The sequence below is a fragment of the Mauremys mutica genome, chromosome 3 (genome assembly GCF_020497125.1).
Source record: "Mauremys mutica isolate MM-2020 ecotype Southern chromosome 3, ASM2049712v1, whole genome shotgun sequence".
NCBI classification, from domain to species: domain Eukaryota; kingdom Metazoa; phylum Chordata; order Testudines; family Geoemydidae; genus Mauremys; species Mauremys mutica.
In genome coordinates, this window is record NC_059074.1 from 149,887,464 (window position 1) to 149,905,337 (window position 17,874).

At 43.4% G+C, this 17,874-nt stretch overlaps 1 protein-coding gene across 1 annotated transcript in view; it reads left to right on the forward strand.

The window, feature by feature from the left end:
• DNAH8 (dynein axonemal heavy chain 8) overlaps nt 1-17,874 on the forward strand; it is a 594,173-nt gene that overhangs the window by 69,864 nt on the left and 506,435 nt on the right. The window contains exon 9 of the mRNA XM_045010583.1: nt 10,260-10,436. Within this exon, the coding sequence (XP_044866518.1) occupies nt 10,260-10,436 (177 nt within the window). The remainder of the gene's footprint in view (nt 1-10,259; nt 10,437-17,874) is intronic.

Genomic DNA, 17,874 nt, shown 5'->3' on the forward strand with positions numbered 1-17,874 from the left:
GTTCTGCCTCACACAAGTCTTCTGCATCAGCCACAGCAGAGATGATATTGTAGTGTAACCACAGGGAATGTCACTCTAATGAGTAGAGCCAGTACCGACTCCGTTGCATGGAACAGGGACAGAAAGCCTCTCCAAAGACTTGGGCATTGAGAAGTCTTAAGGTTGATTCCCATACCAGGTCCTTAGTATCCAAACCAAAGTCAGCACCTACTGGCTCCTCTAAGCATAAGAACCATGTTGCGACCAGCACAGAAAGAGGCCCCATGATCTTGGCACTGACTGCCATGGTATCAAGCATTTTGGCCCCAAACACACCACCAAGTACTGGGACTGCAGTGAGTATTCTGTACTACCCATCTGGGCACCAGCGGAGACATTGGGGAGGACACAATTCTCCTTCACTGGCTCTTTTGCAATATACCACGCCCAAGAGGAGATGTAAGGTGGTGGTTGTTGGGGAGTCCCTTCTAAGGGGGACAGAGGCATCCTTTGCCAACCTGACCTGATGTTTCGGGAGGTGTGCTGCCTGCCTGGAGCACATATCCGAGACATCATAGAAAGATTACTGAGGCTCATCCCTCCTCTGACGATTACCCCATGCTGCTCATTCATGTGGGTATTAGTGATACTGCCAGGTGTGACCCTGAGCAGATCAGCAGTGATTAGAGGGGTCTGGGAACAAGGGTGAAGGAGTTAGGGGTGCAGATGGTGTTCTTGTCCATCATCCTGGTTGAAGATAAGGGCCCAGGCAGGGGGACACAGATCCTGGAGATGAATGCATGGCTGTGCAGATGGGGTTGATGTTATGGCTTTGGATTCCTGAATCATAGGGATGCTGTTCCAGGAACAAGAATCATCATTTGATCATTGGCCTGGTCTGTTCATTCCCTTTGAAACATCTGGCATTGGCCACTGTTGGAAGACAGGATTCTGGGTTAGATGGACCATTGGTCTGACCCAATATGGCCATGTTCTTATGGGATGCTGTTCCAGGAAGGAGGACTGCTGGGAAGAGATGGGGTCCACTTGACCAAGAAGGGGAAGAGCCTCTTCTCACACTGACAAGCCAACCTGGTAAGGAGGGCTTTAAACTAGGTTCAGAAGGGCAGGTGACAAAAGTCTACAAGTAGGTATAAAAAGGAGAACTTAACAGAGGGCTAGATGTTTGAGGGGGAATGAAAATTCTGATAGTCATGGGAACAGCAAGAGGGAAACAGTGGGGGAATCTATTAACAACTTAGATGTCTGTATGCAAATGCAAGGAGTATGGGGAATAGAGATGGAGAACTTGAAGTATAGGTAGACAAGCTAAATTGTGACTTAACTGGTATTGCTGAGACTTGGTGGGTTAAATCTCATGACTTGAATATTGGTATAGAGAAGTATAGCTTGTTCAGGAAGGACAGATAGCAAAAAAAGAGGTGATATTGCATTATACATCAATAATATATACACTTGTTCTTAGGTCCTGAAGGGGGTGGGAGGCAGACCAGTTAAAAATCTGGGTGAAGATAAAAGGGGGGAAAACATGGCAATGTCATGGTAGGGGTCTATTACTGATCAACAAATCAGGAGGAGGAGGCATTTGTAGGAAAAGGAACAGAAATGTCTAAAACATGAGACCTGTGTTTTAAGGGACTTTAACTACCCAGGCATCTGTAGTAAAAATAATAAGGCAAAACCCAAAATGTCCAATAAGTTCTTAGAATGTATTCGGGACAACTTCTTGTTTCAGAAGGTAGTGGGGGTAGCCAGGAGGGCAGCTATTTTAGAGTTGATGAATTTTCTTACAGCCTTGCCAACATTGGTCCATGTTAAGAAAATCTAGGGAAAAGGAGTTCAGGAGTCCTGACAATTTCTCAAAGAGACAATATTAAAGGCATAGCAGCCTGATGTGAAGGAAAGAGAGTGAGAATAGTAAGAGGCCAATATGGCTCTACCAGGAGCTCTTTAATCACCTGAAAATCAAGAAGGAATCCTACAAAAAGTGGAAACAGATCAATTGCCAAGGAGGAGTACAAGAGATTAGTACAAGCACATAGGAGCAAAATTTGTGGATATGTTTACACAGCACACTAAGCCCGGTCCAAGTTTAAGCCCTCACCCCCCTTCCATCCACAAAGAAATCAGTCTAGAATGACCAGATGTTCTGATATTATCAGGACTGTCCCAATATTAGGGGCCTTATCGTACATAGGCAGCTATACTCCGCCCCCCCCCCCGAAAGAAAAAGCATCTGAGTTTTTCACACTTGCTATCTGGTCACCCTGAATCAGCCTGACTTGGGCAAGTAACCCCTCTGTACTTGAGTCCTTGGACCCTGCTGGGGGATTGGTTAGAGACCAAGTCCTTCTGTGATGTGGGTCAAAGCCCAGGCATTTTGCAGCATGGATGCAGTTCAAGTCCGGGTTGGCAGATTCAGGTCTGGAGAGTCTGTCATCACTATCCCATAATCTCTTTGGGTGTGCTTTCCAGCCATTCCATCCCAAAACTTCCCACTTGCTTCCCAGGAACTGGAAGCAACTTCCTGATTCAAATATAGTTGCTTGGTGTTTAACTCCTCATTTCCACATGGGCTGCTCAATTGGAAACACAGTCAACCCTAACATATATTAGCTATGACCAGCACAAAGATGAAGTATGCTGCTAGGTGACCAGAGGAACACAGCTGGTTTCTGGTTAACCTCTGGTGGAAGGTGAGCAAGACATTTGATGTCAGCAAGAACATAAGAAAGGATTATGTCTTCAAAGCTATATCCAAGTATCTGGAGATGTTGAGGATCAACTGGACAGCAGAACAATGCAGAAAGTGAATGAAGCGGCTGAATGTAGACTGCTGCAAAGTTAAGGATACTAATGGCACCTCTGAGAACTCCCTGTCTTCCTACCTCTTTTATGAGGAATTCAGCTGGGTTCTGGGAACTGTGGTGAGCACTGAGCCCACAGTGTTGCATGACAATCTGCTGAACAGAGATGGCACTCTTATAGCTCCCCTGCCCTTGATCACAGGCATTGCTGGAGAAGAGCTAATCACTGGAGGAAGGGCAAGAAGTGACCCTGATGCTGAGGCTGCTAACAGTTGAAGCTATGCTGCTGCGACAGCTACAGCTGGGGAGCAGGTAACTTCAGAACAGGCATCAGAGGAAGAGCCTGGTAAGTTTCTGCCACCATGTTTGTTTTTATTAATATATGAATGGGAATTATTTATGGCTGATGGCCCTATGAAGTATTAATACAAGCCGTGGTTTTTGTGTGCTTCTGGTCAGTGTAAAACCTATGACATTCACTAGTACCTCCCTTCCCTCTGACACCATGTAGGAGTCAAAATGGACAACCCAGAAAGGAAAAGGTTAAGCAGTTATCATAACATTTTTACTAGTTCCTCACTGTTGGGATTCCTTCCGAGATCTTTTCCACTTGTCTTATCCAGAAACTTTGTCCACTTCTTGGAGAACACTTCATCCAGTTCTCTGGGATCCCAAAAACTCAGACTCCAGATTTCGTCACTCAGGTTCCTTTATTTGACCTATGCAAAGCTATGCTCAGTTGATCAGACCTAAGCATGGGTGGATGTAAGATGTGCCACACATTCAACATTACATAGAAAACCTCTTCCTTTAATATACATTTATACATTACATTGTATTTACTGTACACTGTATCACATGTTTATGGATTGTCTTGATTACTTTGCAGCAACCAGTACCTGTACAGCATGCTCTGTCCAGGCATTGTCCACACTTGACTTACTCTTTTCCTTGTGAATACATTCCTAATTTATCTTGTCCACTGTTAGTAAATGGTTTGCTGGATGTTCACCCTGTTATCTTAGCTGGCTCAGACATTCTGTCTTTTTAGCCTACTGACCTATTTATTTCAGCCTAGTGATCTGTTTGCCTAAATCTGTCTTCCAAGCAATGAGGCCTCCTTCCACGTTTTAATTGCTCAGGTCAGGCCAGGCTTCAGCTACACTCGCTGATTAAGTATGGGTTAGGCGCCACAATTAATAGCCTCACATACCTCGCCCGTGTGATATAGCACACCTTATAAATCAGCCACACCTGCACTGTCCTGGACTGCCTTGAAACTGAGTTCCAAAAAAACCTTGGGTGTTATGAGTCCAAACAAAACCATACTGTGTATATTTGGTCCATAGCTGGCTTTACAATATGCATCCAAATTACAAGGAGGGTTGCTGTCTGTCTGTGTTAGGAGTCCCCATGCCAACCAGTCACGTTTGTGCCTGGACACAAGGTGCTTGTAAGGAGGCTGTACTGTGTCTCTATGATGCTGAATCAGCATCTTGTTGATTTTTACCACAAATTTTCATCCATTGCTTATTAAGCCACCCCTGTAACTCATAAGCCCCCTCCATTCCAAGATGAGATTGGCTGTCACTAGACACCTAAATATCTCCATAGCATATGTGGATGGCTGTCTTTCACTGGCCTGGAGCAGTAGTTCATTCTTCCACTTAGGGACCCCCAGAATGATAGTATTCTCTAGAGTTTGCCCTGCCTGAAAGATTGAAAAATCATAACTAATGACTAGACCACTTATAAGTCATCCTCCTCCCTAGAGTAAATGAAGGGGATGTAGAAATGTAGATTTCAACTGAATTTTATATCTCTGTCTTACCATGGTGTGTGATGGTTTTCAGTGCTGCTCCGAAGGATGTCTGAAATGGCCAATGTTTTTTGTATGAATGAAACAAAGCTCACTGATAAAAAGTATCATCTTTTGGATTTTGAATTAAAGCAGTATTTTATAGAGTGGAAATGTAATTTTTTATCATGATATTTTTCCTTTCAAGGCTCTTCCACCTCGGCAGGGCAAACACATGGCACTAAACACACAAACACAGGGAGCCTGGAGGAGTGGACTCACCTACTGCAGGCATGGAGGGAGAGTGAGTCTGAGATGAATGGATGGGAGAGCTTCTAGATAAAATAAATCAGCAGACTGAATTCCAGAAGGACCAAATGGAGTATCAAGGAGGGTGGAAAGAGAGATGGAAACTGCACAGCATGAGATTCGTGGAGAGATTCATGGAGCATGACTGCAGGTTTAGGAAGAAAGACAGCGCAGCAGAAGGAGCTCTTTGAACAGTTACTTGTGCTCACAACTATTAGACTGCAGGACCCACCGCCACCTTCAGCTACAGCCCCACACTTTGAGTCCCTTCAATGCTATTGTGTCCTGCAGACTATGCGGCCTTTCCTCAATTCAGGGGGTGCTGGACCATGTCACAGGCAATGAACACAGTAGCACATAGAACAGAGAAATGTACCTTGTGAATTCATCCAGTCCAGTTGCAGTCCACATATGCAAAACTCACGAGAAATGCCAAGGAGAACAGAGGGCAGGGGAGACCCAGGAATAGCTGGACATGTCATTTCAGAGCATGCACCTTTCACTGTTTTGGCACCGTTTGCTTGTTGTTTGTATGTGTTGTTAATAGCCAATCTGCCTTTCTGGATCTTACAGTGATATGTAAATATCTATATAAAATAAAGCACACAAGGCTACAATAGCAAGTTTTATTACGTGTAATTTAAAAGTGGCACAGATTGTAATGAGTGACGTCACATGTACATTCTCAATAAATTTCATCATAAAAATTTACAAAGTTTGATCACAGCAATCTATAAACTTTGAGTTGCAATACTTTGTCAGTATTGATAAAATACATATCTCCATACATTTCATGGAAGTGTTTACAAAATTCATAATACGTAATACCAATACATTGAAAAAAAATCCCATAGCTGCCATACACCCATCCGCAGCACAACCTCAAATACCATTTCATTCTCCCTCATGCATTGGACCATGCAAATCCATTATGTGGGAGCACAAAACATCCCTGATTTTTGTTGTGCTTGTGGATCTAGCACCAGTCATGAGAGGTGCATTATCTGGCTGTGTGTACCAGTTCAGAAATCCAGCAGTGTCCTGGGTCCATTTCTGATTAAAAGATTCCCCCTTGTCCTCGCAGACATTGTGCAGACTGCAGTGGCAACACTGGCATCCAAATGGTTTTAAAGGCAGCACCTATGGGATTTCAATCTGCCAAATGCACGTTTCACCACCATCCTACAGCTACAAAGTGTGTAATTGAACATCTTTGCCAGCTTTTCTGAAATCAGGATACAGTTTCATAAGTCATGGCAACATGAATTAAGCAGGGTGCCTTAGAACAACAGTGGGGACAGTAACTCCATTTATAACAATGCCATTCAGTGGAAATAATGCCCTAGCTTGTCCTTAAACATAAAGCCCTGATCTGTAGAGCACCCTGCCAGTGCATCTCATGTTAGTGTCCACGATTCTGCTCTGTGGTTGACCAGGGCTTGCTTAACAATGGAGTAGAACCCTTTGTGGTTTATATACTCATGCGCATCTTGCAGAGGCCAAATTATAGGCACGTTAGTCTCATTAGTGGCTCTGGTGCTGTTTGGGAAGCCCATTCTCTCAAAGCCAGCAATTATTTCAGAACCATTTGTGAAGCCCCCACCTTTGGATATATTATAATCCTGATCAACTCACAAACTTCTGCCACAACAATCCCCACAGTTGATTTGCTAACTTCAAACTGGTTAGCCACAGACATGTAGCAGTCTGGGGTAGCCAGCTTCTAGATGGCTATAGTGACCTGCTTCTGGACCAGCATGGACTCCCTCATGAAGGTGGCTGTCTTGGTGCAGGATGGTTGACGTAAACTTTTCACAAACCTCCAGGAACATCTGCTTCTTAATATGAAAGTTCTGAACCCACTGTTGGTCATACCAGGTCTGGATGATAATGAGATTGCATCAATCTGTGCTTGTAACTCTGCTCTAGAAGCACTGGTTTATATAGGGGGAATCTACAGCTAACACAACAGGTATGAGCAGTTTCAACTGTGTCACAGCTGGCATGTCAGCATCCCCCTCCAAGAGAGGGGCGTTTGGCAGTTCAGAGATTGCAGCCGAAATGCCCACCAGCAACTTGCAGGGCCTTCACCTGATTTTCAAAATGGATCTAACAGCATGAGGTGGAGAAGTTCTTCAAGTAGTGTCCTTATGTGTGCTCCACTGTAGGTGTGGTAGCATCCCTCTGCTACCACAGAGATCAGAGATTTTTGGTAGCAATGCGCTCCTCCCCATCTCACGCCGTGAGCGGTATCTCTATAGCACTGTGCAGTCCAACCACTCTCAGTTCCTTTTCAACCACTCTTGGTCTGGGACGAAATCCTGAGAAGAGTCCTTCATACCTCTATAGTACCTTTAGTAATAGTAGTGTTTCCATTGTAACTTGGTAGTTATTAGCTGTTTCCTTTATTTTTCTTATTCCCCCTTAATTTTTTTTTCCTCTTTGCTCTTTCCTCTCCATTACTTTTTAGATTAGCGTAGGTTTCCTTTTTTCTATGCCCTTCCCTACCAAAAAGTTCTCCCTTCTCGGGGGCTATGCACAGATCCTCTGGGTTTAAGAGGTTCTTCTCATGTTGTGAGGCCATCCTCGTAAGCAACGGATAGTCACTCATGGTGTGTATGTTGCTTGGGTGAGGGGCATGTATCACAAAAGTGCACCCACTGCCTCAAATTGAAAGCGTGGTCCAGAACTGAGACTAAAATTTTTATGAATGGAGAGTTCACTACAACCAGCCTCAGACCCTGGTCTCAATACCTGTCCTCTGTGGTAGTCATCATTGGCACAGTCATTGGTTGACCCCCACATACCACACACCACTAACAGAAAATCTAGGTTCTCCCGCCCAGATGAGAAGAAAGGGGCCCCAAGTTCACCCATCAGGGAGCCGCCTCAAAGAAAGGCATCCTTTGTGAGGTCGATAGCATTGATATTTTCCAGGGCGAGACTTAGCTCCTACAACCACCCAGGCATCTCTGCTACCAGCACTAGGGAGAGGTCCAAGGACCCTAAACATGCAGGACTATATTTAGGAACACTCACTTGGGATCAAGAAGAACAGTTCAAAGATTTTGAAATCAGCACTGACTGCCTCAACTAAAACGACTTTGAGTGCGTTGGCACTGACCAAATAATCAGCACTGACCAAATCCTTGGCACTGGCCAAGCCCTCGACACCAGCCAAGTCATCAGCACCAACCAAGCCCTCAGCACCGATGCAACCCTCGGCACCATCTACAGTTCGCTCAAGAGAATGCACTTCATTCTTGGCACCAGCGATGTCCTCAATCTCTGCACGGTCACTGGTGACAATGATGCTCCTACTGGTACCATAGGAGTTTCTATACCCAAGAGACCAGATTGTCCCTGACACTCCAGAGTCGCTGCTCCTCTGTACCAAGCTCCCCATGGCTAATACCTCTTCCCTGGAGACACAACACCGCTGTCCTTCACCACCGAGGACCACACAACCCATTTCTAGCAAGGAGGAAGAGGTGGAGTACTCCATTCCTTAACAACCACTGTGGCTTAACAACCATGTAAAGGAAGCAGTAAAAAGGCATCTTTTAAAAAGTGGAAGTCAGATCCTAGTGTGGTAAATAGAAAGGAGTATAAACACTGCCAAATTAAGTATAAAAATGTAATAAGAAAAGCAAAAAAGGAGTTTGAAAAACATTTCCCCTGGTTCTTGAATTCTCTGGTGAAAGCATGCTCTTTCATAAACCTTATTTCTTGGCAGTGTAAAGTATGCGTCAAATAGTGCCCAAACTCTTTTATAGTCATCTTTGTCACAGTCTTCAGTAAAGGTGAATGATTTAAAGATATGCTCAGCCTTCCTCCCCATAGCATAAATTAAAGAGCATACCTTGCTGTATGTCCAGTTTCCTTGTGGAATTTGGTTGCAATGTGAAATCTTGCAAAATCTTGCTTCCAGTCTGTGTATTCTGATGGTTTTGTCAAAATTGAAGTTCTCTGGGGCATTGAAAAGTGGCATGTTGATGAGATCATGCAAACTTTGTTGCTTTTCTTTCCTTCTGTCTGCAATCTGTGTTGATTTGTTCCTTCTGTTTCTGTTCTCCTCTTGCACTACTTTACTTCTGACAGCATGTCATGTAGACCTTGTACACAGTGCTGCAGGTCAGGCTTTTGTACCAGATATGGACTGGCTACAGAGCTTCCTTCCTAGGGTCATACAACAGAGATGTGTCCACTATAAGATCCTTTAATGTAGTGCAGGTGTGGCTAAGGTTAGTTTAAATAAGATATGTTACACTCAATGCTATCTACTGGCTGAACATTATAACACTGTTCAGCCTTCCATTTCATCTTGCTCCTGCAGGGATCCAGTGTCATCAGATCTGTGGCTGACCAAGAAGCCCTCTCACTCTCTCCTTCCCTTGACAACAGTGCTGCAGAGGGCTCGCTGAGCTGCCACAGGGCCAGTGACACCTGCCTGATCCCTGCAAGTACAAGTACAAGGGGAGGCTGCACTTGTGCCTACTATTACCTATGGCTGTTTTTTTCATCGATTTCAATGTTTCAGCTGAAATAGAAGTTTACCAACATCTGTTGATTTAAATTGAAGCCTACCTATGAGAAAAGGTTAAAAAACCTGGGCCTGTTTAATCTTGAGAAAAGAAGACTGAGGAGGGACCCGATAACAGCCTTCAAATATGTTGAATACTGTTATAAAAGATGATAGTGATCAATTATTCTTAATGTCCACTGAAGGTAGAACAAGAAATAATGGGTTTACTCTGCATCAAGGGAGATTTAGATTATGTGTTAGAAAACTACAATTAGAAGAATAATCAAGCACTGTAATCAAGCACAGGTTTTCAAGGGAGCTTCTGGAACACCCATCATTAGAGGCTTTTAAGAACAGGTTAGATAAACACTTGTCAGGGATAGTCTAGGTATGCTTGGTCCTGCCTCAGTGCCGGCAACTGGATTTGAGGACCTCTCAAGGTCTCTTCCAGCACTATATTTCTGTGATTCTATGTCCAGCTCTCTGTCCTGGCTGATTTAAGTACTCCTTCTGAAGGATTCTAATTAGCAAAGGAACTAAGCATGGGTTATGAACTTCCCTGCCCTTTATACCTTCTACTATGGGAAGCAGAAGGGTGCATAGGGTGTACGTGTACCTCCAGTGGAAGCTGCCATTCTAAACAATCCAGTCTCATGTTCATGGGGTGCATACACACCAAGAGTGGAATCTGTGGGGACAATACATCTTGAAAAAACATAGTTACTGTAGGATTAGCAACATTTCTTTACATAGAGTAAGAAATATCTAAACTAGTGATACAAACTTTGTTTTATATTTAAAGTTATTTTATTGATTGCAGGTTCTTATTGAGAGTGAGCAGATGAGAAAAGAAGCTGACGATTCAGGGCCATTGACTGAACTAGAACACTGGAAACGTATGTCTGCTAAATTCAATTTTATTATTGAGCAGATCAAAGGACCAAGTTGCAAAGCTGTCATAAATGTTCTAAATGTTGGACATTCCAAACTATTAAAGGTAATTCTTATTTTGTTCTTTTAAAAACTCCTTTGATTGCTTTAAGCTAGACTTGCAATATTTATTTTACTTTATGGTATTGAGAGGGTCTTTGTGAGGAGAAGTGGGCGAAGGAAGAGGAAAATATAGGGGAGGAGGTACAGTACATAGTATATGGAGAGAAATAGCATGGGATATTAGGGGATGTAGAAATAAATTACAATTACTGAAGCTAACTCAAAATAATTTCAGGACCTGCCTTGACATTGTTTTTTCTGAATATCATCAAGTTTGAGTGATTGCATATGTCAAATCTACTGTAGGCATGTGTGCTCCCTGTGTGTGCACAGATGTCAGAGATTTCCCCCCCCCACTGCATGCTGGTATAAGAGAGCGGAGCTGCCTTCCTCCCTCTCAGTTCCTTCCTACTGCCAGTAACAGTTGTTGGAACAATTCCAGACTTAAGTCAAGCACTTCCCTCATTCTTCTTTGTATATATTTGTAAGTTAGTAGTTATGGTTAGTTTTAGTCAATTTTACATAGTTTTAGGGCTAGATGTCCATTTTTGGTCTCTTTTGACCTTTTTTCTCTTTTGGGGTATTGACACCAATACCGGAATAATGCCTCACTTCCTGGGGTTTAAGTCCTGCCAGACCTGCACAAAGCCTATGCCGGTCAACAACCTGCACCCAACCTGCCTGAAATGTTTCAGAGAATCTCACATCAGTGACAAATGTCACATTTGTAAAGGTTTCAAGCCTCGATCAGAAAAAGATAGGGTGGCGAGACTTAAGTGTTTGCATATGGAAGCAGTACTTTGACCCCCATTGGCGTCATCACATGGGGAAAGCACACCAACAACATCTACTTTTTTACGGGGTGCACCACTGGTGATATCTCTGGCTCTTTGGTCCCATTGCCTGATACTGAAGAAAAGACTCAGACCTTCCTCAGGTTCCACTTCTGTGTCAGTATCGAAGTAAGACAGAGGCAGACACTCCACAAAGCATTTGGGAGAGAGGCCATCCCTAGAACACTCATCATCTCTCAAGGTGGGATTGCAGCCTCTGGAGCTCGTTCTAGGTCTGTTGAGTCTGTCCCCCGAAGGACATTTGTAGAGCCAAGAGACAGTGCCAGTCCCACCAACATCAGAGGCATGTGCAACTGCAAAATATTTGCTTAGCCTCTTGGTACTGGTATCAATGGCAGCGGAAAGCCTGCATTCGGTGCTCATACTTCGCCACTCCAAGATCCTGCAGTACTGCCATCCAAACCTCCGCAGAGGCCTGTCTTGTCCATAGGGAAGCCTCCTGTGATTTCCCTGCTACCGCCATCCCTGGGCTTGTGCTATCTCTCACCAGTTCCATTGGGATTGGCCCCTCCTCTGTCAAAGGCATCCTCCTCCTCGGATTTAGAGGTGAGGTCCTCTCTATTATGTCTGGGAGATGGCTCATCCCCCCATCAGATTTGTTGGGAGCATGGGCTGTGCAGCAACTCCAGCAATGGCCCTCAGCTTACCATCAGTGGCCATTTTGGTGACCATTGGGGCATTCCCCCTCCAGCCAGGTCCTCCTTTCAACCTTCTTGGATGCAGTCATGGAGAGTGAACCAGAGACACCAGCAACAAGAGAACCATTCCCCAGTATCTAGTGCTGAGACCAGTTCCAGGCATCAAGATCATCCAGTACCAAGACTAGTACCGAGCAGCCAGAACTCACTTGGGCAGCCTCAGCCACCACCTCAGATATCAATTGAATATCCTTGTCTTCATCACCAGATGAGGCTATAGAGCCATGAAGTTACTCACTGGAGGACTACAGAGCCCATTGAGGTTTTTAAAAAAATGGCCTCTGTACTTGAATTTCAGGCAGAAGAGTTGTCTGAGAGCTCTCACAAGTTGGTAGACATCCTGGTGTTGGCAATCCTGGCTGGCGAGGCTCTACCAACTAGTGAAGCCATCATGGAACTAGTCAAGGCTTTTTGACAGACATCCTCCTCCCTATCCCCCACAACAAAATGAGCCAATAGGAGGTACTTTGTCTCTTCTAAAAGTTATGAATATTTTTACTATTACCTCTCTCCCTTCGGTTTCTTTTGTGATGGTAGCTGCCAATGAGCAGGAAAAACAGGGACAACAAGCTTCCATACCAAAAAGCAAAGACTCAGGGAGGAGGCACAGATGCCAGCAAACAGACCTGAAAACAGGGGAGTTTGAGTGGGAGTTTGTAAGAGGAGTTGGGGGTGGGGGGGCAGTGTGTGGTATTCTGTTTTTGTTTTGTGTATGTGTGGTTTGTTTTTCCTTAATGGGAGCTTAGGAGGGAAGGCTGTGATGGCTACAGAGACAGCAGTGGTAGTGACCCAAGAAATGGAAGAGACAATGAAGATGGCTGGTTGTGGAAATGGCGGGATGTACATTATCCTAGAGTGGGTATCTGAAAGATGCTTTGTATGAAGTACTGCCTGATAGATCTGATGGAAGAGATGGTCCGAGGTTTGGAGATGCAAGTAGAAATGATGGTTGAGTTTTGAAGGGGATTTGAACAGATAATGGAGGGAAGGAGAGAGAAGGCTGAAGGGAAAACTCAAATCTTGCAGATGCACCCTGGACTGAACAACTGTGAAGGTAGACTTCTGGATGAGGAAAGTGGCCAGTGGAAGCATGTGACTACAAGAAGACGACAGAGAAAAGGACCAGCTAGTGAAGGAGAAATAGAGCAGAGGAACAGGTTTGCTGAGTTGGAAAATGAAGGGGCTCAGCAGGCAGTAACAGAAGGTGGGAGGACAAGGAAGAAGAGCAGCTAGTCCTACAGGAAGAGGAGGAGAGTAAATGAGGTACCCAGAGTTTAGAACTCCAGGAAGTTAGAGGATAACTCGCAGAAGATTGCAAGTGAAAACAAAAGACAAGAGGACTTACATCCAGAAAGAACAGAAGGACAAATGGTGGAGAATTGTACCAGCAACAGCAAGGGGCAGGTCTACATCACTGGGAACTCCCTAATAAGAAGAACAGACATGCCTGTCACCATAGCCAATCCAGAGAACTACAGGAGGATGTATTTTCTGCCAGGAGCTAAGATGCAGGATGTGGACCTGAGGCTGAAGAGGATCTCTAGCAGAGGCAGGAAAGAATCCACTGATTGTCCTTCATGTGGGAACAAGTGATAGTGCTATGTTCTTAATGGAATGCATCAAGGGAGACTATTCCTGGCTGGGGAAGATGCTTAAAGAAATGGAGGCTCTGGTGATCTTCAATGGAATTCTACCTGTCCCTAGAGGAGGAGAGTGAAGGTGAGATAGGATTTTGATGATCAACAGATGGCTCAGTCAATGGTGCTATAAGGAGGGCTTTGGAATGTTTGACCATTGGGAGGCATTTGTGGACAGAGGACTGTTCTCATGTGACGGCCTCCACCTGAGTAGAGAAGGAAATAGACTTCTAGAACACAGGTTGGGGGAGGGATAGCTCAGTGGTTTGAGCATTAGCCTGCTAAACCCAGGGTTGTGAGTTCAATCCTTGGGGGGTCTATGGGGGAAAATCAGTACTTGGTCCTGCTAGTGAAGGCAGGGGTCTGGACTCAATGACCTTTCAGGGTCCCTTCCAGTTCTATGAAATAAGTATGTCTCCATATTTTAATTTTTTAAAACTAATTAAAAGAACTTTTAAACGAGGAATTTGGGAGAGACAAGTGGGAGATGCTCATGTAATTGTCACACCGTATTCTAACATTGAGTGGAAGGAAAATCAAGTAAAAGAGGAGACAGCAATGGAGAAAGGAACAACAGAGGGTAGGAAAATGGAAATCAAGATGAAAAATAGTGCCAATACCAATGACACAAACAGCCAGATAGGTGATGCTGGCAGTAAAATGGCTGTACCTAATTGGGCAAGGAATCTGGGTGAAGCCAAGAAGAAACAAGCAGATGTCTGTATACTACTGCAAGGAGCCTGGGTAACAGAATCGAGGAACTAGAGCTACTGGTGTAGGAAATGAAACCAGATATTAGAGGGATAACATTACTGGGAATAGTGGTGGAATATAGTAGTCATAACTGAAGTACAAGTATTAAAGGGTATGTGCTGTTCAGGAAAGACAGAAATCAAGCTAAAGGTAGAGGAGTAGCATTGTATATTAATGATGAAATAGAGTGTAAAGAAATTAGAAGTGATGGAAGGGTAAAATGGAATCTGTTTGGACCAACATCACTTTGGGGAAGAAAGGTAACAGAGGCTCCACTAGAATAGTGTTTGGGGTCTGCTACAGACCCCTATCATCCAATTTGGCTATGGATAGAGATCTTTTTAATATTTTGATGAAATAAATACTACCAGGAATTGTGTGATTATGGGAGACTTAAATTTCCCAGATATAGATTGAAGGACAATTACTATTAAAAATGATTGGGCCCAGATATTCCTGGATGTGATAGCTGACAGATTTCTTCACCAGATAGTCACCGAACCAACAAGAGTTGATGCCATTTTAGATTTAGTATTGATAAGTAGTTAGCACCTCATAGAATAACTGGTTGTAGAGGGGAACGTTGGTTCAAATGATCACGAGTTAATTCGGTTTAAATTAAATGGAAGGATAAATAAAAAGAGTTCTGCATCTAGAGTCCTTGATTTCAAAAGGGCAAACTTTAAATAATTTAAGGGAATTAGTTAGGGAAGTGGACTGGACTGAAGAGTTCAAGGATCTGAGTATGAGGAGCCTTGGAATTACTTTAAGTCAAGTTGCAGAAACTATCTGGATCCTGCATCTCAAGTAACAGGAAAAATGTGTAGGGAAGGGTTGCAAACCAAACTGGATGAACAAGCATCTAAAACAGGTTATTAAGAGAAAGCAGAAAGCCTATAAGGAATGGAAGATGGGTTGGATCAGCAAAGAAAGCTACCTCTTGGAGGTCAGAAAGTGTAAGGAAAAAGTGAGAACTGCCAAAAGCCAAGCATAGTTGGACCTCGTAAAGGAAATTAAAACCAATAGTAAAAGGTTTTTTAGCCATATAAATGAAAAGAAAATAAGAAAAGAAAAAATGGGACCACTAGGCACTGAGAATGGATTGGAGATCAAAGATAATCCAGGCATGGCCAAATACCTAAACGAATACTTTGCCTCAGTTTTTAATAAGGATAATGAGGAGTTTAGGATTAGTGGCAGGAGAGCTAATGGAAACAAGGATATGAGAGTAGAAATTAACATATCTGTGATGGAAGCCAAACTCAAACAGCTTAATGGGACCAAATCGGGGACCCTGGATAATCTCTATTCAAGAATATTAAAGGAGCTAGTACATTAAATTTCAAGGACAAAAGCAAGGATTTTTAATGAATCCATAAATTTGGGGTTGTACTCTATGACTGGAGAATTATTAATATAGTACCTATCTTTAAGAAAAGAGAAAAAATGATCTGGTAAACTACTGGCCTCTGTTGTATGCAAGATCTTGGAACAAATTTTGAAAGAGAGAGAAAGTAATTAAGGACATAGAGGTAAATGGTTATTGGGATAAAACACAATATTGTTTTACAAAAGGTAGATCGTGCCCAACCAATCTGATCTCTTTCCTTTAGAAGATAACTGATTTTTTTAGACAAAGGAAAGGCAGTTGATCTAATCTGCCTGGATTTCAGTAAAGCATTTGATACAGTTACACATGGGGAATTATTAAATTGGAGAAGATGGGGATTAATATGAGAACGCAAAGGTGGATAAGGGACTGGTTAAATGGAAGACTACAAGGGGTCACACTGAAAGGTGAACTGTCAGGCTGGAGCATGGTTACTAATGGAGTTCAGGGATCAGTCTTGGGCTCAGTCTTAATAAACATTTTCACAGATGACCTTGGGAGTAAAATTGGGAGTGTGTTAATAAAATTGGTGGATGACATAAAGTTGAGAGGTTTTGCCAATAAGGAGGAGGATCGGAATAGCATATCAGAATATTTGGATGATCTTGAAAATGGGAGTGATAGAAGTGGGATTAAATTTAATAATTCAAAGTGCAAGGCTCATGGATTTAGGGACTAACAAGAATAACATGGGGACTTATTATTTGGAAGCGACAGAGAAGGAGAAAGACCTGGGTGAATTCCTTGATTTTAGGATGACTATGAGCTGCCAATGTGATGCAGCCACGAAAAAGGCTAACACAATCCTAGGAATAGGGAAGTGTTACCACCATTATACAAGGCCCTGTTGAAAACTCATTTGGAATACTGTGTGCAGTTTTGGTCTCCATTGTTTACGAAAGGTGAATTCAAACTGCATTCAAACTGAGAGGAGACTTAAGGTGCTTGACTTGTTTATCCTAACAAAAGAAAGGCTGAGGGGAGACATGATTGCTTTCTGTAAGTACATCAGTAGGATAAATACCAGTAAGAGAGGGAAGTTACTCAAATTAAGGGACAATGTTGGCACAAGAACAGATGGATATGAATTGGCCATCAACAAATTTGGGCTTGAAATTCGATGAGTCTTTCTAACCATCAGAGGAGTCAAGTTCTGAAATAGCCTCCCAAGGGGAGCACTAGGGGCAAAAAACCCTAATTGGTTTCAAGACTGATCTTGATAAGTTTATGGAGTGGATGGTATGATGAGATTTCATGTGGCCCATGTGTGACTCCTAGTAGCAAATATTTCCAACAGTAGGAGATGGGACACCAGATGGGTGGGGCTCTGAGTTACTACAGAGAATTCTTTCCCAGGTGTCTGGCTGGTGGGTCTCGCTGATATGCTCAGGGTCTAACTGTTGCTATACTTGGGGTCAGGAAGGAATTTTTCCCCAGGTCACATGGGCAAAGGCATTGTGAGGTTTTTTGCCATTCTCTGCAGCATGGGGGATGGGTCACTTGCTGGCTTAAACTAGAGTAAATGATGGATTCTCTGTAACTTGAAGTCTTTAAATCATGGTTTGAGGATTTCAGTAATTCAACCAAAAGTTATTGGTCTATTACAGGAGTACTTGGGTGAAGTTCTGTGACCTGCGATGTGCAGGAGGTGTGATTAGATGATCATGATGGTCCCTTCTGGCCTTAAAGTCTATGAACCTATTAGGCTGGATCTGTTTGGTTGCAAGCTTTATTCTTCAGCAAGTGTGCAACTCAGGATTGCAAACTGGCAGACACACCTGAGTAGATATGACTTCACCCTTTGGGAGAGCATCAAAAAATTTGACAAGAAGTTACCAGAGGACTGTAGACATGGGAGCTGATCATTGCTGGCTTTGGGTGGTGTTCCTTAGAGGGAGCTCACAATGCAGTTAGGGAGCTTCACTATTTTGATACTAATAAAGGATTTATTACTAGAATTGGTCTGATAACTACTGAGCTGGGTGTGTGCAGGCGTGGGTTCATTAACATTTGGAGCAGAGATTCCCCATCATGCAGTGCTTCCCTGCTTTTCTGGTCCTAGAGTTCCATGTGGTTCTTGTCTTGGAATCTCTGTTCTCCATTCTGAATA